Source organism: Ambystoma mexicanum, chromosome 3q (assembly GCF_040938575.1).
Source record: "Ambystoma mexicanum isolate Mex_15411 chromosome 3q, UKY_AmexF1_1, whole genome shotgun sequence".
Taxonomy (NCBI): domain Eukaryota; kingdom Metazoa; phylum Chordata; class Amphibia; order Caudata; family Ambystomatidae; genus Ambystoma; species Ambystoma mexicanum.
This window is the reverse complement of record NC_090926.1, coordinates 1119706157-1119729570: the sequence shown is the minus strand read 5'-3', so window position 1 is coordinate 1119729570 and position 23414 is coordinate 1119706157. Positions and strand designations below refer to the sequence as shown.

General features: G+C 45.0%; 1 protein-coding gene across 1 annotated transcript in view; it reads right to left on the bottom strand.

Moving 5' to 3' along the window:
- Positions 1-15889, bottom strand: part of LOC138582687 (volume-regulated anion channel subunit LRRC8C-like) — an 83105-nt gene extending 67216 nt beyond the window's left edge. The window contains exon 1 of the mRNA XM_069654237.1: positions 15447-15889. Coding sequence (XP_069510338.1) covers positions 15447-15889 — 443 coding nt within the window. The remainder of the gene's footprint in view (positions 1-15446) is intronic.
- Between the last annotated feature and the right edge of the window lie 7525 nt (positions 15890-23414).

Genomic DNA, 23414 nt, shown 5'->3' with positions numbered 1-23414 from the left:
CAAGGAACACGCTAAGGAGGTGGCACCTCCATTATTGGCAATGCGGAAGTCCTCACGTTATCATTAAGAGAATCCATTATTATACCCCTTCATAAGCCAAATAAAGCAGACACAGATCTTGGGTCGTATAGGCCTCTCTCATTACTTAATCAAGATGGGATGATACTATCAGGGTTTGCTGGAAAATAGATTAAAAGCTTCAATAGCCACACTAATACATCCGGACCAAACAGGATATGTGCCACGGAGGAGCATCACATGTAACCTGCGTAGGCTACACCATATAATAGACTATACCAGGGACAGCACAGACCAGTATGCCGTGGCTTCACAGGATGCAGTCAAGGCGTTCGATTCAGTCAGATGGCCTAGGTTGTTAGCCACATTAAGGAGGTTTGGGATAGGCCCTAACTATATTAAATGGGTCCAACTATTATATAGCCTGCCGGTAGCCAGAGACAAAACAGATAGCCTAATCTCAGAACAGTGGGCCTTACAGAAGGGCATAAGACAGGGATGTACTTGGTCGCCAATGCTTTTTGTCCTGGCGCTGGAGCCACTGGCTGCCTACCTCCGAAATGAATATAAAGAGGCGGGAATTAACGTAGAGGGCACGTGGCACTTGGTATCCCTATATGCTGATGACATGTTGCTGTACCTACAGCAACCTAAGACTAATCTAGAATATGTGCTAGAAGTGTTGGAACGCTATGTAGAGCTCTCAGGCATCATGGTGAGCACACAGAAGTCGAATCTGTTCCCGTTGGCAGGATATTGTCGTACGATTACAAGATTGTTGCCAGTGCTCCCAATCAAGTGGGTGGTGGACATGTTCAGGTACGTGGGAGTGGAGGTATACCATGACCCTGGGGATGAACATTTACACAACACACTGAAGGTGGTTAAGTGGGCTGTCAAAATCCACAGACTTCTGGGCGAAGCTTCCCCTTTCATTGATTGGTTGAGCCTCGCTCTTGAAGATGGTAGCCATCCCGTGGCCACTGCTTTGCCAACATTCCGTACCATATACCAAAAAGTTTTTTCAAACAACTTGATACATTATGTAGGGTTTTTTGTGGAACAATGGCAGGTGGAGTCTAGTCCTGACTAAACTGCACGGTACGCATGGCCAAGGAGGTATAAGGGTACCAAACTTTGAGATGTATTATGTGGCAAGCCAGCTGCAATTTGTTTAGACGCCCCATTGTTGCAGCCAGCATGCATCCCATTCTTTCTTAAGGGTATGATTCTTCCTTAAATGTCTCTGTACAACAACAACAAAAGTGACTTGTATGTTATGCAACTCAGCTTCACCTGGTATACTCTCCTGCCAAATCTTTTTTCTTACGCTTCATTTAACAATTTATTTATTTATTTATTGTGTGTGTATTACAAAACTGAACATTTCACACATCAATCATCAACATTAAAATCACAGTAAATCACAATCAATTAATTACATTTGTTTTTTTTGCGTGATTTATAATCAATAAATAATCAGTTAAAACTGTGGACTTTAAAACTATAAAATATGAACAGATCTTAACACTAGCAATCCCAGAGGATCTTATGGATACTACAATATTAAAATATAAAAGATATTAAAACAACAGCAAGTGTACATATTAACAACAAACCACAATGAATGAGTGACCCAGGCAACCTAACAGCTTTGTTTACAAACAGCTTCTGTCATTTTAATATCTAACACACCTAAGAGGAGCGAGGAAGAAAAATAAACCCTTTCTCCTATACCAAAACAATTTTTAAAAATGTTAGTAACCTAATAGAAAGAGAAATTACATTAGTATTAAAGATTCTAATCCATAAATCCTCTTCAAAGTATGCCTGGGCGCAGCGCAGTGTTTTCCAACCACAACACACGCATTATTGGACAAGATACACACAAATGTTTTAAGGTTTCGTCATATAAAGCACAATGTCTGCAGAGGCTTTTCCCTTGAGAGACCTTCCTTCTTCTGCCCAAAACATTCATAGTTGGGAGCAGATTTAACTTTAGCATCAACATTTGGACCCTGAATTCCCTAGACGGATGCCTTGTGACATATGGTGCTGGAGTGTTGTAATTCCTTAGTGTCCAATTAAAATGATAATTAAAGCAACGATATTCCAAAAAAGCAGCCCTAAGCTATATCCACACATATCTAAACATCTTTTGCTTTACTCTGTTAGGATTCGTTGATAATTCGTCCACTGAAGAATCAATTTTAGAAAGAGTCTCTGTGCACCATACATTCGTTTAACAATGCTTACACACTTTGCTTGGTAGGGATTTCCTCTTTTATGCTTAACATGCAAGCTCAGTTTTTCCTGATATACTCTCCTACCAGGGCTTTTCTCTTGTTATTCACTTTCTTTCATGAGCTTTTTTCAACACACGTGCAAACGTCACAGTGACTGGTATACTCCCTTGCCAGGGTTTTTCATTCATGCGTCTCTCTTGTAGCACTTGTAAACTTGTTTCACAATAATATTTGGTGGTGGGCTTCACACTTAATGTCTGCCTATTTTCATTACTATAGGAGGTCATTACAAGTATCCCGGTCTGGGAAAAATGCCAGTAAAACATCTGGTACTACTCTGAGTCTGCTGGTAGGGGCAGTGAACTCAACTGCCGAAAGTTGAGGCTCTACTGCCAGTGATTCAGTAGTTCCCATTCCATAGAGTCCTATGTGACTCCAAGGAATGGGAACTTACTGCCGTTGCGGGCACCCATAATATCCCAGCGACACAGGATATTGTGCGCTGGTAACAGTAAGGCGAGTCTACCGATGGGCTACTGGCAGACTCGTAAAGAGGCCGTAATGAGGCCCATGTCTTGGTTTGCCTCTTTGCCAATATACATTACTTGTTCTTTGGCTTAGTGTCTCCTTTGGGGTTCTTTTCCCCTGTTATTCTTATTTGTTCCCTGTTCTCCATGGCCTCCTGGACATTTAGCACTCGTCTCTCCCTTAGCGTACCTGTTTCTTCAGTGTGCAGCGCCCTTAGCGTATCTGTTTCTTTACTGTGTGGCTTTCGGGGAGGCGTTCTTCTCCCCATCCGGTTTGTGGCATTTGGGTTTCTTCGGTGGTTGGCTGCTTCCTCATCGCTTGCTTCCTGGTCGCTTCTCCACTGGGTTATCACTTCCGCAGCTGGCTTCACATCCGGGTATACTGCTCCACACAACAGACAGGCTGGAGTTCTGGCCGAAGGTTTCCTCAGGTAGCGTTACTAGAGCAGCATTATGCCTGTGTCCGCTCACTCCTGTTCTCCTTCCTCTTCGGCAGTCTTGGCTCTTCGGGACTCCTCCAGGTTGTGGTCTCTCTGCCAGCCATGCTGGATGTGCCTTTTAAATGTCCCAACACCTATCAGCGGCTCCCTACAACTAGACTGCATTATGTGCTTCTCACTGTCAGTGATATTTATTGCTCTAAGCAACTTTCTCGTCACAGTACTTTTATTTTCATAGGAATGGTAGTGAGTTTTAGGAAATCTATGCACAACACAAGGGAAGATATCATTGGTTTCTCTGGGTGGTAGAAGGGAGTTATGGCAATAAGCCATTAAGGCATGGGGAACAGAAGGGGCATCCCTAAAAGGGAGAGGGGGATACCATGTTCCATCTGATGAAGCATCACCCCCTTGAAGGTCACCACCCCCAATGAGATGCTCCTGCATGTAGCTGCCCCTACGTTCAGGATCAGGTAGCGGCTGCCGTCCCCTGGCCATATGGGAAGAGGGCACCATTGGGATAGGAGTGATGGCATCATCAGATTCATCATCTAGTTATGTGTCCCATTCCAGGCTCTTTCACTCTAGAAGTTAAAAGAGGAATAAGGAAGGGTCAGTTGTTACTATTTCTTAAGACATCTGCTTCCTCACGAGGACTAAGTCTAGATCCCCCTATCAGAAAGGAAACCCACTTTTTCATTAGGAGGTTTATCCCTATGGGCTCTCACTTTTATTGGTGTTTTCCAGGAAACTCATTGGTCAAATTGGGGAAGATCACCTACTATTTATAACTAATGGAGCTGATACATTGGGAATTATTGCCATTTTAAACGGGGGCTCTTTTTCCAGAATAGTATTGGGGTTGTTATGTAAAGTGCTGTCAGAAGTGGCCAGTGAAGGTTTGGTGTCTGGCGCGGCTTGACAGACATTTCCGCGTTGCGTTTTGTCTGTAGCTATGTTGCCTGGTTATTTCCTCTGTGCTTCCTTTAGTCCACTGAGTTTTCTGAAGCACAGCTCTGCACGGCACGGCATAGAGGTCAGAATTCACCCGCAAAATTAGCAAATTTACTGTGATTGGCGCCTGCACCTAGAATACATGGAGCATGGCAGTCTGGTTCTGATCTGCATCTATATATGACTTGCAGCATATTGTGGACCTGGAGGGCAGGACAGCTTTCCGGCACGCCGTCTGGTGACTGTTCAGGAAATATAATATAACAAACATATCTTGTGCTTTGTGTGCTAGTGTTGTAGTGGGCAAGTTGAGCAGTCGGCATGCTTGTGGTTGGCGTGGATTTTGACCTTGTCTAATGTAAATGCTGAAGCCGACTGTTAGGCAGAATCCTGTGCAGTGCTACACACAATTAAGACTACAGGTGGCAATACAAGTTTTACCTTTGGTACAAGCCTGTACTACTATGTCAGAGTGGTAGCAGTGGCGGAGCAGCCAGGCTTATCTCAAGAGTATATGAGCAGTAGCAGAGATTACACAAAGGGACCACCATTACTGTGACTCAAGCAAACACTGACTCAAGGTTTCAGGTAAAAAAATATAAGTACATTTATTTTTAAACCATTAGTTATTAACACAACACTTCTATTAAACTCAAATAAAAACGACATGTTAAATATACTACAACTAACCAATTCACTTTGTACAGTAAGTCTCAAGGTAAGTACCGTGTGTTTGAATGAACCAGTGTTATGAACAAAACACGTTACCGCGGATATGATTGCGACCACTTTTTCACAGTTCGGTCTACTAAATAAACACGTATCCGTGACATGAAATGCTACCGGGGCAAAAACACACTTAGCACCTGAGATACCCAGAGGGAGTTGGAGGCAAAAATCATAGGCAATATTTTTGTTAGGCAGACAGAAACAAGAAACACTCAGAGACAGGAGTTCAAAAGTCAAAGGGCCAGAGCCAGGGTCGGAAGACACAGGGGCCTATTGCCGAAGATCACAAAGACAAACAGTTCACGACTCCACGTAGCCAAAAGTCCTTCGATATTGTCAATGTTCGGAAGCAAAAGTTATAAGAAGGAGGGAAGACAAGAGCAAGCCTTGGAAAATGGAAGAAAAGGGATTCACCCAGTTTCCTCAAGTAGAACACAGTACCTTGTTCCAATGGTGCAGCTGGTGCCCTGGCAGTTGTTCATGTTGGTTTCCCGCAGACCCACGATTCCTGGAGCTTCGTTGTGAAGGAGGATGTCAGAAGGGGGTCTGCACCACACAGGGATGAAGCCAGCAGCAGCGACGAGGAATAAAAGGTGCGCTCCTTAAAAACAGGAGAAGCTCTTCAGGTGGCTATCCGGACCACTACAGCAGTGTGCAGCGATTTCGACCAAGGAAGAGGATCCTTTGGCTGTAGAAGATGAGCTGGTTATCCCCACCAAGATCAAGGGAAGAAGACTCCGGACTGGATCTTCTCTAAGTCGTTGAAGGGAAGATAGCTCGGGACTGCTGCAAGGCTACACCGGGATGGGGTAGTTGCAGCAGCCGTCGTTCTCTCTGCTTTTCTTCGGTTCCTTGTAGGTCCAGTGGCGACTCTCTGACTTCTAGCCCAAGAGACCTGCCTTTTTATGCGAAAAACCCACATTCACACAGCCTGGCTGTCAATCACCCAGCAGGGGGGTTGTCCCGCCCGGACAACTACAATGGCCAATCATGACAAAGTGTGACTTGGGTTTCCTAGGATACCCTGTGCAGGGGGTGACTACACCCCTCCCTCACATTCAGCCCACCTAGACACCCAGGTGCCTGGTGGAGGGCTTCTGAGTAGGAAGCCCGCCAAAAGACGGTGAACAAAGAAGGCAAACCTAATTTGCAGCGCAAAGTAAAACACAAGTAGGACTTTAACAAAAAGAAATGGCGAATAAACCCAACCGGAAACCAAAAGAATGACGATTTGGTCAAGCGGTTTTATGTTCAAGGCTAATATAATAGCCAAGAACAGTACCACGTTTATCTAATATAATTGTGGTAGAAAAGTTAGGGTAGATACCACTGCCACCAGCCAAGTCTAGATGTTAAAAGAGCGAAACAATGCTCTAGGAGGTACAGATAAAAAGGGATACGAGTTAACCCTTGCCAGTACACCATGGAAGATGGGGTGTACTGGATCTGTGGTAGATTGATTAAGTAAAGTTAATGGTAACTTTATCCTTTTCTGGGGGATGGTAGTCGCCTCAGAAATGGAGTCAAGGGAAGTCTCAAAGACAACCCTGTGCCACGGCACTGTAGGTGCTGTGTGACACACAAAAAGAAGAGAGCTACTGAAGTGGTGTACTTCAGAGTCCATAATCACAAAAACAGGTAGAAACACATAGCAAAACACAGATAAGAGTGGGGGAAAAGCTCTCACTCTTACCAAGTTGAAAAAAATTAACTCCAGAAGTCCAGCAAAGCTGCTGGGGGACTCACTAGGTGAGGGAAATTAGCCCTAGATGAGAATTTTCCTAACACTGACTTGACAGAACATCAGCCTTGGAGGCTTGCGGATGCTTGTGATAAACAGAGTGAGTAGAAAAGTTCCTTTATTCGATTTGATATTTGCAGAGCCTCCAGAAAAATAGTGGCTTTGGGTAGGTTTATTGCTGTCTTGCCTCTTGGGTGAATTATTAAGTAACTTTGAATTCTTTTTCAAGGTTGGATTAATAGCAGTACTATTGAAATGAAAAAAGCAGAAAGCACGCAAATATGGTCTGCACAGTGCTACTGCGCAGGCAAGTAAACAGCTGAGCAGCTCGGCGGCTTTGTTTCTGCCGGCAATACTAATTCAGTACCTAAAAAAGGATGTTCCTGCTAATAAAGAAGGTGAAAGTGCAAAAATCACAGATTTTTCAGGTCGGCTGTAATTAACACTTTACCTGCTAACAACAATGCTAATACTGCAATCATTTTGGAATCCCTTGCAAGATTGATGAATGAGATGAGAAGAGACTCTGATGTGAGTATCATGGGTTCTTCCACTATTGATAACAATAACTCTTTATTGAAGCTGTGCTTGGGACTACGGAAGGATTCGGTTGGTGAAACTAGGCAAACAATGCATTCTGATCCTAAATATAACAACGTGATTGGCACACAAATCTCTGCAATGCCGGAATTTGAATGTCTGGTGTGAAGCTCATCATACTCTCCTGAAAGTGACAGCAATAGTGACTCTGACTATTCCATACAATTTTAACCTCCTGGTTCTACTGCTGAGGAAGGTGTGTGTTTGTCATCCACATTGAACGCTATGTCCGCTTCGGTGGATTCTCTATTTACACTCTGTTCCTCTGTTCCAGCATAGCAAATGAACAGCAAAATCTGAAACACATTCTAGCCAAAGTTGTTGATATTATTCTGGCAAACTCTGGCCTCTCTTCACTTATTTATTGGTCATTTATATAGCACCTATAGATTTAACAAGCATTTCAAAGCGCTCCAACACAGGGAGGCAAAACAGAAAAAAACCCAGAAAAAAGACATTCTTAATAGGTATTGGAACATTCAGAATGGGCCAGATGTGTTAGCAGGTACAACACAGAACAAAGAGGAAAACAAACTGTAGACAACATATGACACAATTATTGTTTGTGCCTGACGGTTGATTCAAAATGCAAGAGCTAAACATAGAGAGAGGAGAGAGGGATTGGGGGAGGAGAACGAGAAGACAAAACTGAGAAAAACTATCATAATAGGCCTAATGACATTTCAGATAGTGAAAGTGCTTTAAATATAAAAGAGGGAAGGGGAAGAGGGAGGGGACCAACGGGATAGGTAAGAGGCAAGGATAGTGCAGGACAGGAATGAGTGGAGGGTACACAGATGCATGGTGGGGTGCAAAGATGTTAAAATAACCAAATTCGAATGTCCAGCACACACAGATACATGGCGGGGTGCAAAGATGTTAAAATAACCAAATTCGAATGTCCAGCGCACACAGATGCATGGCGGGGTGCAAAGATGTTAAAACAACCAAATTCGAATGTCTAGCGCACACAGATGCATAGTGGGCTGCAAAGATGTTAAAACAACCAAATTTGAATGTCCAACATACCAAGATGCCTGCTGGGGTGCAAAGATGTTAAAAACAACCAAATACTAAGTCCATCGCATACAGAAGCATGACAAACATACCCATGATCAGGGTAACTCCATGGGGGAGGAGGTGGGTACCCACTGAGCCCTCCAAGGACCAGACAGGCACAGACAGGGCCTTAGAAGTGGGCCTTTGTCAGCGGGGCCGGCATACGCCAGCCGGCTACCCTGATTGGCTCACTTGTGAGGATCACTGGACAATCACTGCAGCATCAGGCTGCATCGAGGTGAGGGCTGGGCTGCTTTATTGTACGGCGGCCATATTGAAGGTGGTAGATAGTATAGTAAATATAGCCCGGATGGTACAAAATGATTTAAAATGCAGCATGAACACAGATTCTCTGATCTGCATCTATTCAGTTCTCATGTTGCAGTGCAAGCGTTCAATTACCTTGATATTGCATCTCATGAACTTCACAGCCCGCAGGAGGCCTACCTGATGATGACGATAATGCTGCAGGATCCAAAAAACGGACTGGAGCCGCGTGGTTATGGGGAAGGCTCTCTGTGAGCCAGCAGTCGAACATCTTTCCTCTGATGCTAATGCTGGCCTATCTGTCACTGATTTATTTCCCACAATTATGTCCTCCAAAGCTTTGCCGCATGTGAAGGCCCTCAGTTTGGATACGATTCAATGTTGAATACGCATGACTGGACTAATTGCTCTTGGAGAGCGAAGGGAATAGTTTCTTACCTGTAACTCCATTTCTCCAGCATTGGTATCTTTCATGGATTCACATGCTTAGAATATTCCCCGTCGACAGACTGGGATCCCTCGGTAAGCTTATAAAGCCATTTCCCATAGGAAAACGTTCGACACTTTCGTGTCATATCTACATCGTTTTGGCCCGCGCATGCACGCCCCACTAGGACGTAGCGGTATAAATGCCGCCCGCCCGCGGCTCCCTTCAGATTTCGACTCCTCCAAAGCAGAATGGGGTGAAACCAAGAACTACAAGACGATTGCATTTAGGGGAGGCCGGCGGGCGCATGTGAATCCATGAAAGATACCAATGCTGGAGAAATGGAGTTACAGGTAAGAAACTATTCCCTTCTCCAGCAATGGATCTTTCATGGATTCACATGCTCAGAATAGAATGCACAGCAGTGATCCTGAAAAAAGGAGGAGGAGGTGTGAATGCAATCTGGCACCCACCCAATCCTGCATACAGCATATCACGTTTACATAAGATTCGAATTTAAAGTGTGCCACAGTAACTGCGCAGAGCAATATGCATATAAAGCTATAACAGTATACATAAGCATACATTTATATCTATATATATATCCATACATATAAATGTCCAAATCAGCATAGACCCTTCTTGAAAAAGGGCTTACCTTATTGAAATAGATGTCGCAAGACTGCTCTTCCCATTTGTATTTCGTCCGCATGCTGTCGTTCGAGGCAGTAGTGGCGGGTAAATGTGTGAGGCACCGTTAGGCAGAAACCTGTGCAGTTCCCTCTGGGACCACTACAAAATATTTAGGACTACAGGTGTTTGGCAGTAAACCCACTTGGTAGCAGTCTGTACCACACAGATTCACTTGGTAGCTGTGGCTGAGCAATCAGACTTCCCTCAAGAAGAGTTAGGCAGTATACAGAGTATTCACAATAGGTCAAAAGAACATAGTAGAACAGGTAAACACTGACCAGAGCTTGGTGTAAAAGAGATGTAATTATTTATTTAAAAACCACATCTAGAAATACACACAGGCACTAGTAGTAAGCAATTCAAAAACACGGTCACTAAAAGATATACACTCCCTTAAAAGAATATTAGACAAGTCTTAAGTAAAGCCCCACTTATTTTCAGACAGCGGTGAGCGCTTGACGTAGATGGCACTCTAATAATTTGTTTTAAAAAAAAGGGAGAGAAAAGCAGAGAATACATTGGAACAGATCCCAACACCTTTTCACGAACACAACAAGAGAGGAAGGCAAAGTCACACCGTGAGTTTAGAGTCAGTAGGCCGGATCCACTTTAAGAGGATCAAACGAATTGTGTCCAAGGTCACACAGTTGCAGTGCACGAAAGTCTTGAAAAGGTTCAAAAAGAGTTGGACCAAAGAAAGGGACCAGTTAGAAGGTCAAGGCGGCCAGCCCAGTCCAGAAGGTTAATGGGTTATTATTACCTTGTAGCAATCTTTAGAAAGGGAGGCCTGGCGGACACAGTAAAGTGGTGAGAATACTCCAGCGGGGGCAGTTGTTCCTGGCAGCGGATGCAAGTCAGTGCTTCGTCCGGGGGAAGAGAGGATCTCGTCGGGGAGGAAGACAGGAGTCCGTTGCACTGCCAGCGAAGAAACCAGCCATGGAGTTCTCAGGTAAAAGGAGTGGTCCTTTTATTCCCGGTCCAGTGGTAAGTGGCTATCCGGTTGCCGGGGTGCTTGGCACGGCCAATTCGACCACTAGCCGGTCTGGGGTGCGAAGAGAAGAAGGTAAACTGGTTGTGCCCACCAGTCAGGGGAAGAAGCCTCTCCAGCCGGGAGATATTCTCTGTCGTTGGGAAGTGGTGAGTCGATTCCGCAGGGCTCCACCTGTGGTGTCATCGTGGTAGGTCGGCTCAGCTTCTCCCTCATCGGATTCTCAGGTCCTGTGGCGACTTCTGAAGTTCCAGTCCTCAAAGCCCTGCTTTTATGCGCATACCCCCATTTAATCAGCACAGCTGTCAATCAAACATGCCAAGGTAACTCAGTCCAGGGTGCCTAAACCCCCTCCCACACACCCGGTGGTACCCAGACAGAGGGGCACCACTTTTGGAGGCTTCTGTGGAGAAGCCCGCCAAAAAGTGGAACAAAGGGCTCGACTTGGGTTGGAGTCACAGAAGAGAACACAAACGCCATTTTAGAATCGAGTCCTGGCAAAAAATACCAACCGGCGAATTAATATTGATTAAATAAACCGGCGGTATGTTCGAGGCTATGAGAATTAAATAATTAAAGTTGGTAGCCACGAACAAATGGGAAAATCCCATAGGAATATATTCGCGGTCGAATATAAAAAGTAGTATCCACTGCCACCAGCCAAAACTCGATCAGGGGGGACGGAGACGTGCCCCCTCGACTAACAGACCCCGGGGCAATCGAATTGTCCCGACCAGTACGTCCCCAATATGATGGTTTGTACTGGTGTCTGTTAATAATTTGGGACTAGTAAAGCCAATGGTGACTTCACATGCCCTGGGAGACAGTAGTCGGTCCCAGGGTATGGAGTCTATGGTGGGGTGTCACTATGACACCCCTGTGTTACTGCACGGAGGGTGCTGTGTAACACACATAGTAAAAACACATGAGACCCTACGGAGTAAAGGACCCTATAGCCCATAAAACACATTAACATTCAAAGGAATACAATAAATCATGTCCAAGAGTGTGAGGAAAAAGAGTCTCACTCTTGGCAGGAGAAAAAAACAAACTCCAGAAATCCAGCAAAGCTGCTGGGGGACTCACTAGGTTAGGAAACTCAGCCTAAAGAGAGAATTCTCGCTAACAGGCACTGACCATGCTGCCACCTGGCAAATGTCTGTCAGTGGTACCCTTCCCACAACGCCGTTGACGATGAAGTCGCCCTGGTTGAATGAGCTCTCGAACGTCCTTGTAGCGGTTTTCCCGCTTTTGAATGACAGAAGGCAATCGTCGACGAGACCCATCGGGCCAGTCCCTGTTTTGAAATTGCCTTCCCTTTTGCCAAAGGGCCATATGCAACGAAGAGTTGCTGCGTAGATCGAAGTTGTTGAGTTTGATGAAGATAACATTTTAGAGCTCTCTTGACGTCCAAGGTATGTAGGACCTTTTCCGCAGCAGATGAAGGGGTCGCGAAGAAGGTGGACAGGACAATGGATGAGTGCTCATGATAAGTTGTAGGAACTTTTGGGATGAGACTTGTTGACCGAATCACTTTGTCCTTGAAAAATCTGAGGTACGGAGGGTCTATGACCAACGCTTGCAACTCCGAGATCCGTCTAGCTGATGTTATAGCTATTAGAAAAGCCACTTTCCATGACAAGAACTTCATCGACGATGTGGCCATTGGCTCAAAGGGTGGTTTCATTAACCCTGCTAGCACTATATTCAGGCTCCACGTTGGTGGAAAACGTTTAACCGGTGGGAATGTCCGGAACAAACCTCTCATGAAGTGTTTCACTAACCTGTCGCTAAACAAGGGAGATGACTTCCTTCTTCCTGTGAACCTAGAGATGGCCGCCAGGTGAACCTTTAGTGATGAAAAGGACAATCTGCTTTTTGCTAGGTGTAGTAGGTACGGAAGAAGCTGTTCCGGAGTAACCCTCAGAGGTTGCACTCCTGTCTGTCCTTGACACCACGCACAGAATCTTCTCCACTTACACCTGTAGGACTTGTTGGTGGAAAGGGATCGTGCAACTTGTAAGATCCTCCGACAGTCCGAGGAAATGTTCAAGGCACCAAATTCTGAAAAGTCAGGAGCCAAGCTGTGAGATTGAGACTGTCTGGATTGTGATGACACACTGTTCCCTCGTCCCGGGACAGGAGGTTGGGAACCTTCGTGAACGTTATCGGATGATCCGCTGACAGGTGAAGCAGGTCGGAAAACCACGGCTGCCTCGGCGAACACGGTGTCACCAGGATGACTCGGCACCTGTACCTGCGTATCCACTGCAGAGTTCTCTGTATCAGAGGAAACGGAGGGATGGCATAGAGGAACTTGTCCGTCCACGGGAAGGAGAACGCTTCTCCCAGCGAACATTCCTGTGGCCACCTGCTGGCATACATCTCGCACTTCTTGTTCCTCTTCGTGGCAAAGAGATCCAGCGGAGGCCGCCCCCATTTCTCGAAGACCTTTGACAATTGACCAGTGTCTATTTCCCACTCGTGAATCTGGTCCATATTTCTGCTGAGCGAGTCTGCCTGTTCGTTCCTTACTCCTGGAAGGTGATGAGCTACGATGGATATATCGTGTTTCAGAGCCCAGTGCCACACCTTCTGAGCTTTGATGGAAAGGGTTCTGGATCGTGAGCCGCCTTGCTTCCTCAAGTAAAACATTGCCGTGGTGTTGTCCATCAAAACTCTCACTGTGGACCCTCTGATGTGAGGCAGGAACACCCTCAGGGCTCAGCGCACTGCTCTTAGTTCCAGAACGTTGATGTGTAGGAGAGATTCCCTCTGAGACCAACGGCCTTGTGTTTGCAGAGTGCCCATGTGTGCCCCCCAGACAGTTAGGGACGCGTCATTCACTATGGTTAACCAAAACTCCGGCTCCTGTAGGGGTACTCCTTTGGATAGATTCTGGACGCTTTTCCACCACTGAAGAGCTAATAGGAGCTTGTCGTCGTCGACGGTAAGTTTGTCTGACCAGAGGCCTTGAGCCTGCGTCCATCAGTCCGCCAGAAACTGTTGCACTGGCCTCATGAACAGGCGGCAGTTGCCCACCAGAGGAATGCAGGATGCCATAGCGCCCAGGATCGACGTATATTTTCTCACTGACAGTCTGGTATTGATTTTCAACTGACCTGCCAATCGACTGAGCTTGGTGATCCTGTTGAGGGATGGTCTCACTAACCCTGACTGGGTCTCGAACTGTGCGCCCAGGAACACCAAGCTTCTTGACGGTGTTAACAAGGATTTCTCGAAGTTTATCGCAAACCCCAGCCGTTGTAAGAGGTTCATGGATGCCTGCAAACTCCTGTGCGTCGACATAGGGGAGGACCCCCTGACCAACCAGTCGTCGAGATACGGGTATACATGATGGCCTTGCCTTCTCAGCCAGGCTGCCACTGGGGCCAAACATTTTGTGAACATTCTGGGAGAAGATTTCAGTCCAAAGGGAAGTACTGTGAACTGGTAGTGAGTCCGCCCTACCACAAACCTTAGGAACTTCTTGTGTCGCCGACACATCGGTATGTGGAAGTACGCGTCCTGCAGGTCCAGAGACGCCAGAAAATCTCCTTCTTGAACTGACCGGATCACTTCTTGGAGCGTGAGCATCTTGAACTTTATGCTTTTCAACGATTTGTTTAGCTCGCGCAGGTCTAGGATGGGACGCCACTTTCCGTTTGGCTTTTTCACACAAAGTATCGGGAATAAACCCCTTGACCCCTTTGTGACGACGGAACCAATTCTATAGCACCGTTTTGTAGCATAAGTGGTACTTCCTGCTGCAACACGCTCAGATGGGATTGAGCTACAAATGCTGGTGGAATGTGCGGAGGGTTGCTATTGAATTGCAGGGAATGTCCGTATCTTACAGTGTCCAACACCTATTGATCCGTTGTTATTTGCTCCCATTCGTTGATGTAACATGATACTCTGCCCCCCAGAACGTCAGGGCTTCGTCCACCTTCTCGCCGAAGAGGAGGTCCCCTTCAAAAGGCATATCCAGTACCTTGTAATGCACCTCTGGTCGGAAGTTGGTGCATTTTAGCCATGCCTGCCGTCGGAGAACCACACCGTTATTCACCTGCTTAAACCCCGACTCTGCGAGGTCCACTGCAATGTTTATGGCATGATTGGAAGCCTCTTCACCTTCCCTGACCAGCAACATAGCCGCTTTGCGATCTTCATCCGGAAGGTGTTCTAGTATAGGAGCCAGCCGGTGCCACATCTCCCTGTCGTATCTGGCAACTATGGTTAGAGAATTGGCCGCCTTCACTGTGGTAGCACCTACCGACAGCACTTTTTTGCCGAAAGCATCCTGTCGTCTGGCATCACTTTCCGGGGGGGTCGTGCACTTGTGCTGAGCCCTCGCCTTCCTCGCAGCCGCTGCCGATACCACTGAGTCAGGAGTTGGTTGGGAGGAAAGGCACTTGGGAGTAGAGTCCGGGGCCTTACATTTTTTCTATAGACGACCCTTTATCGCTGGTTCCGAGAAAGGGTGGCGCATGGTCTGCAATCCTTCCTTCCACACATGATCCAGGATGGGTACTGAAAACACCGACCGTCTCCTTTTCCCCATGTGGTCGAAAAGAAAACAGTCCTTTTTCTCTGCTTCCTGGGCCAGCCCGAATTCTGTACAAGCCCTGGCCATCATGGTGTGAAATGACCCAATATCGTCTGGGGGAGACGGCTGAGCCGGGCTCCTCGGGGTTTCCAATTCTGCTTCGGACTCCCAGGTTGGATCCCTGGAGGGGGAAAAGAAGACAACTGACGAGGCTCTGATGTCCGAGTCCGAATCCGAATCCATCAGTTCCCCTTCCTCGCGGCGTGGGGCCGAGAGGTTTGCATCTGCGGGGGTTGAAGGCAGTGGTCGAGGAGACGGGCCCGGGTCGTCGATGACCGACCTGGCCGGACTTGTTCGAGGTAGTCTGTCATCCAGTGTCTTCAGCAACGTTTGCAACATGGATAAGACTTCCAATGACAAAAGTGACTGTGGATTGAGCAGAGAGGTAGAACCCGGAATGCTCCCGGAGAGAGGCCTGGTAACCTGTAACCCTAGGTCTGCAGGGCCAGCTATTCTCACATCCTCGTCTCCCGAGGACACCGACAAGGCCTCTTGCTGCAGAAGTGTCTCTGGCAAAATTGGGTCGTATACCTCTGGACGCCAGGCCTCTTGCGGGATCTCTGTCGACGAAGCGATAGTCGGCTCCGTCATCGTTGCCCTCGTCATCTGCGGTCCAGGAACGGTTGAGGCCAACTGCGTCAGCGGCAGAGAAGTAGTCGACGACTGCCCTACCATCGACGACGGTGGTGGTCGTGCAGGCCTATGCGGCGTTCCCGCCTTTTCCGAACTCGACCTGCGTTTCTCTGCATCTCGACTCGAGGCCGATCTATGACGATCGCCCGAGGAGGATTTAGATTTTTCTTTTTTGTCTTTCCTTGCTGAAGATGAGGATGAAGAGGCCTTCTTCAAAGAAGAGTCCTTGGAATGGCCTTCCGATGATTCTCTCTCCGCCGGTCGCGATTTCTTCACCGGGGGTTCCGACGACGTTGAGTGGCGCGGGGCCCCTGAAGATTTTGACACTGAGGCTGCGCTGCGCGTGGTGCTCACCTCCAAAGGCGGGTATGCCCCCGCTCCGTCGTTCAACCATGCCACAAGTCTTCGACTCCGATCTTTAAGAGTCTTCTGGGAGAAGCCCTTACATATGTCGCACTTGTCTGCCGAATGATGAGGGTGTAGACAGTATATGCAGTCCATATGTCCGTCCCCCTTGTACACCTTCTTCAACCCGCACGTAGCGCACGGGAGGAACAGCGATTTTCCCGACATCAGGAGAAAAACTGCAACAGCACAACCTAAACCAAATAGTAGACTACACAAGGTGCTCCCACTACTTTGGAGATGGTTGAAATCTGAAGGGAGCCGCGGGGGCGGGGCATTTATACCGCTACGTCCTAGTGGGGCGTGCGTGCGCAGCCCAAAATGACGTAGATAGGACACGAAAGTGTTGAAAGTTTTCCTATGGGAAACGGCTTTATAAGCTTACCGAGGGTTCCCAGTCTGTCGACGGGGAATATTCTAAGCATGTGAATCCATGAAAGATCCAATGCTGGAGAAAGAAGTGCCCCCCCAGGGGGATGTGGCAGGATGCACAGGCGTGTACTTCAGCAAGGGTTTCAGTAAATTAGTAGGAAAAAACACTGAAGACTTTGCCAATCTAACCGCATTAAAACTGGTTCTTTGTTGACAAGCTTCTGATTCAGTGGTAGCAATAGCAGGGCCTTCTGGTATTTAACGTGTTGCTTCTGTGACAACATTAGCCACAAAAGCATTGGAAGATGGCACTACTAGGTGAGTATTATTGCAGGGGCCCATGGATAAATGGGTGCAGACCTTCCCTCAGTTAAAATCGAACAAACTGCATCAACATGCTCCAGATTCTATTACTGTTACTAACAAGGATTTGACTATTCTTCCTTTAACGGGCACTAATAATTCTCAAGATGTGCTGCCTGTGATACAAGACTTGCAAAGTAATGTAGCAAAAGCTACTTCTCATCTCTCCCTATGTGAGAATTCTAGACCTTTTGGTAAGTGGGTGGAGTTGGAAGAACTGTACCCCACCAACAGTAGTCCGTTCATGAATCAGCAATTCCTATTTGACTTGCTGGACAAAATTGATGCCTTAAAGAACATTGGTTCCGCTGAGATAACCTATATAGACGTACCTGAGATTGATAGCACTACCAACTGGGCTGTAATAGAATTTTCATCAGCTGCCGTGTTGCCTCTATTGAGCGCTCTTTACTCTGCTATTTGTAACTTTGGCTTTCAATTAACAGAATGCCATAAATACACATCAGTATCTATCAAAAACGATCAACCTTTGGCTGAAGTATTTTCTGCTTTATTCAACACTAAATCTGTTGATGAGATGGAAAAGAATACCATAATGGCATCGGTTGTAGCTATGCAACTAATAGGACGGACACCAGGGAACTAGCCAGCTGGATTCCCTTCACATTGGAGTGTGAGCAATATTAAAGGTGTGTTAAGCCGACTAGATGCAGCTGGCTAACCTTGAATATTCGTGGATTCATCTCTTTTTTCAAAACATCCGGTGGGTACCTCTATTATTTTGAAAAGTTATATTTCTCTACTCTGGGAGACCTACTTATCTGAGAATGTTAGTATTGATGGGTATAATATGTTAAGTTCTCATGGTAGTCATAATCCAAGAGGTTGCTCTTCAGGCGGCCTAGAGTTTGGAGCTAAAACACATTTTAATATCAAAGTGTTTGTGTTTGATCCCCCCTCACTGTATGTACTTTCAGTCAATCTATCTGGAAGCGGATTGCTAATTATTAACGTATCCACTGGATGCGTTGGTCTCTAAAATCATCCAGGAAAATGTAGAAGCCTTCATGGTGACATGGTATGACAAGTATCCAGGTGGTAATGTGGTTATCGCAGGTGATTTTAATGCTCGTCTCTTTTGAAACTCACATGATACCTATAGAAAATAGAGTTGACCATGGATGGGGAAAGTTGTGGTGCTTCACTTATCTGGTCTATCTTAAGAAGTCACTGAAGGGTCAAACATTGAAACAGACTTGGTCTAATGGTAAATACTCATCAACTGTTGACAATGTCTTCCTGGATCGTGCATTATGTGCATGCTGTAGTCCTCTTACAATCACCTAATTGGCAATTGGCAATTAGCAATTAATTCCTACTACCTGGATAAAAACTTTGAGCAGTGTTCATCGTTTTCCACTAGCTGACCGTAATTGCAGGGTAAATCCACAAGGGAATTGCATTACAAAATTGTCTGCATTAATAGAACTCGATTCTCTTGCATTAGAGTCGTGGCTCAAAGGAAATCATTGAGATCTGGGAGCATTCATTATTTTTCTTGGTCCCGACTTAATCTGAATCGGCCAAGAGGAAATTCCCTACAATGTAAAGGTGGAGTATTTGACCTAGACCTCCAACAGCGAAAAAGGCAGTATCAGACGGAAAAAATAAAGATTAGAAAGGATTGTAGTTTAGCAGTGAGCTAGATCCAAACTTCTCATTGCTATTGCTACCAAGTATAAGAATTGGCTCGAATGGCATAGGCATAATAAGAAAAACAGAGTCAGCTGAGTCTTTGGGCTGACTATTCTGATTGTTCTACTGTGCTGCGGCTGCTGTTGATGCTGCAAGCCCCTGGAGGTGGAGCCGGTGCACGGACAGTCTTTCCTTGCTGTCCATAAAATATCCCAGCGTACGCGGAGTAAGTTAATTCTTTGGGTCTTTGGGGCTGAGGGTTGAGCTTGGAGCCCGGAGCGCAGGAGTTTGGAGTTTGACATTTTGTAGCTGTGGAGATAAGAAGCTGCCTATCCCCTGAGCTTGGTTCAACTTGCTGATTACGATCCGAAGGAAGCTGAATATGCCGAGAAATATGAAACTGGATTCCTCTGGTGCTAGAATGTTTGACGCTGGCCCATTAACACAGCAAAAACTACTCCATCAATCCCAACTACGGCGTGAACTGGAACAAGAGTCTGAGGCCGCTCGAGGTGAGTGTAATTTTGATGGCAGCACTGACTTTGTGTTTGTATCGGAAGGTTCTGACGTATCATAACACCCTTCTCTAAACGCTGCATGTTCGACCTCAGCGAATTCCCAATGCCACACTCAATCAAAATCTGTGACAGTTCCCATTGAGTGTATTAAATCTAATATGATAGACTTGGGGAATATAGGCGTCACCCCGTTTCTTATGGCTGATACATCCGCTGAGGCAGTGTTTTACTTTTGATGAGACGGACCCGAAAAGGACTGACGTTTCAGATCGTGACCTTCTAGAGATCAGCAAGTGCACTGATAAACTGCTGACTGTAACACACGAGCAAAATACTGAAATAAATGAGGAATTTTTAATGAAAATCAAAGCTTCGCTGGCACCATGGGAAGTGTACCAGCGATGCACGGAGAATTGACAACAAATTGTCTTACTGACAAAGCAAATGTAAATGTGATTGAGAAACAGGAAAGAGGATGAAGAAAAGGATCAAGCAGATGCTATTATCGATTCTGGAAACATAATGTTAAAACCTCTGAGTGAAAACACAATGCATCCTGAGTATTCCAATTTGAACTCTTCAGGGCTTAATACGAAAGGGGCAAGCCCATATACCCCTTCCTTTTCACAAATAGCAGTAAGAGAAGCAAGACTATCAGAGCGACTAAAGGCGGATTTCCTAATTGTGAAAAAGAAATTAGAATGCTCGAGTGGGCTTTCCATAAGAAGAGGCGACTCTGAACATTTGTTCTTACCGATACCTGTTTGCAACACGAAAGACGGAAAAACTGGTAATGTAAACTCTTGTTTGTCGGAAGAAAGATCGAAATTATGCTCATCGGCAAAACTTGTAAAGGAGAAAAATCTGATCCCGGTTGTGCAAAGGACAGAAAAAAAAGCTTATTCCTTTCATTTACATTCCCCTAAAATGTGTAATGAGGAAGAGGCGGAGCTAGACTTGGCTCCACTTGTAACTAACGACAATGTGAATTTCTGTTTGCCACAGCAAAACACAGGTAGTCTGGAATATGGCAATAAACAACACTTATCTGTTGCAGCCGGCATTCAGCTACATAATAATGTCATGGCAGCAACCGCATTGGCGTTGTCTCCATTCATAAAATTATATGAATCATTACATGAGGCCACAAAAGTTCAGATCTCGATGCTGGCCCTAATTAACAGCAGAATAAGTGCCCTAGAATTAATATCGACTCATCTGACTAAAAGATTAGATTTAGAAGCGGAAAATACTTCTAAATGGGAATATCGACTAAGTGAGATTGCAAGCAATGAAAGACTACAAAAGAAGGATTTGATGGAGGCAGTAATGGAAAACGTAAAATGGATGAGGCGCAACACTACTGGGGTACGGACTCAAAACGACTCACATGGTTGTATGATTGTGTCTGTTACTCCTAGAATTGAGAAAAAAGACTATGCAACAAATTTAGCCCAACAGGCTACTGAGTTAACAAAGTCGAAACTGCAATTAGGAGTAAAAGAGAACTTAACACAGGTCACTTGTGATATCAGTACAATCACACCTTGCTACATATTTAGCGACGATGATCCAATTTCTGTCGTGACAATTGAAGCTCAAAAAACTCGCAACAATGCTGATGCAAGCCTAAGTCAGGATATATCTTTAAAAATGGTGAAAGACCAATTATCAAAGCCTACAGTCCTGAATATAACAACTGCAGACCCAAACTGTGGATCGGGTGCAATATTAAAGAATCCAGGTGTATCGAAAAATATGATGTTTGGGATTTTCAGTAAAACGTTCCGACATTTGGAGGTACTGCGAAACTAAAACAAACCGAACAAACCAAAAGCCCAAGGAAGAAATCACTGATCGGAAAGAACAATCAGTCGAGCCGCTCAAAAATGTTTATTTGAAACCTAACAACGCCTCCCTCAATTTCCATGTTTGAACGGGGCTTTCAGAAGCCTAAAACAATTATTGGCCCAATAATTGAGCTTAAAGAGCCGGAAGAATCAAAAAAGCAGCTGTCACTCTGCAATCCCAATAAAAGGCCAAGATTGGATGATGTATCAGTTGAAGAAATAGACTCTTTTAGTTTGGAAGATCTGGCTAATCTTTCAACTTACTTTAGCGGGGATGAAACAGCCAAAGAGTCCTCTGATCTAACGAGTGGCATCTTGGTAACTGTTGCAGGTAATGTAAGCCCTAAGTTCTGTTCTATAAGGATTGGCAGCGACTTGCCACTGCAAAGAAGATTTGAAGTAAAAGGAATCTTGTAGTACAAAGAACAAGCATTGAAGGAAGAGCATCACCAAAATTAGGCCCTAACAAATTTACTAAGATAGCATCACCGACCATGTCAAATAAGAGACTAAACCCAAAATTCACGGATGCCCAGGAAAAGAAAAAACAGAGGGATGATGGAAGGTGCCAGTATGATTATGCCAGTACTGGTAGGACAAATAATGGCACAAGAAAATTCAAACTTGAATATATCCTGCGAGACAAGGTGGAAATTAATCTAAATAGGAAAAATGTAATGAGTCTTCTAAACTGTGTTCCATCACTAAGAATGATAAAATTGGAAGATATTAAGATTGTGGAATATCTGTCAGAAAGATATTCTGATCGAGTGTTGCTTCATGTTCATTCTTACTTGGTGGCTAATATTTTAAAAGCAGCTAAAATGGAATTACTTACACTGGGCTACGAGATTGGAGATGCTAGTAACTGTGAAGCTTTGTCCCCAACAAAAACGCATGCGTCTAACTTGGATAAAATGGATGAGCTAACCAAGATTGAATCAAGGAGAGGCACACTTCAGGCTCAGGTTGAGCAAAACCGGATTGCTCAACGCTTTAGCAGAGACCTGAGTAAGGATAAAAGAATGGAACAATTGAATAACGCAAGATGAATCGAGGTGGACTTGTACTAGATAACAAGTCAAGACAAGTGGATCATCACTCCTTAATTTCATGGAACACACGTAGATTCGTACATTTATTGCAGGATGATGAATTAAAAACTGGCAATTATGCTGTCATTTGTTTACAGGAGACATGGATGCGAGTCCCGCCAGTATGTGAAGGCTATACAGTCAATTTAAATCCAGTTTTGAAGAAACAGTGTGGTCGTCCTTTTTCTGGACTTCTGATATTAATGAAAGACATTCCTGGGCGGACATTGCTAAAATCCTTCCACCTAAATCCCTTTGTTCAGGGAATAATTATCCAAATATCTGAAGGTGAGGCTGGCTTGATTAACAACATATTTTAAATAAATGTATATTGGAACCCAGCAAAGATTTCCACAAAACAAGTCCTTTCCTCAATTACAAAATTGGTGGACGATTTTGTGCTTGAGTATAGGAACTACACAGTGATAATTTGTGGTGATCTGAACTATTCATGGGTTAATAGCAATGGTCTAAGAAATAATTGTTACTCAAAAGGGGATTATAGCCGAGGGAAACGTTGGCTTAACATTATGAACGCGAGGAATTGTGAAATGCTTAATGGCCAAACCGTTGGTGATATTCCAACTGGCAACGCTTGGCACCGTAATGACACACACAAAACCTTAGATTATATTTGGACACCAAGTTGTTTTAAAATAATGATCACAAAACTGTTGATAAAAAAAATGGAAATAGTGATCATGATGCTGTGGTCATGCTTTGGGATGAACTTTCATCAAAGACTGAAGCCAATGGAAACTATAAGCTAAAACTGGAAATAAATCAAGGCTTAAATCGGCTCAGAACGAAACCGGCAGATATTGCAGACTTAACCGAACAATTCACGATTTACGAAATAGAGAATGGAAGCACTGCGGACTATGACGCTCTTTTAGTTCTCTATAAAGCAACAAAGAGTGGTCTTAGATCTGATCACATGACGCACTCTCATCCATTTAGCAAAAAAATAGCTGAGGCATAAAATTCCTTGAAGGAAGACCTTAAACGTCTCAAAACTGAAGTTTCAAATGAGATTTTACATATTATGACGAAAAAAACGTAAGCAGAGAAATAGAAATTGGATGTTAAATTTCAAGCTTATGCGAAGACAAGAACAAGCTGAATCAATGTTAAAATTGATCTGTGGAAGGAAAGGACGTGAAACTTAGGCAATAATAAACTCAGGTACCCAAGCTCAAAAGGCTAATCTAGGAAATGGGGTAAA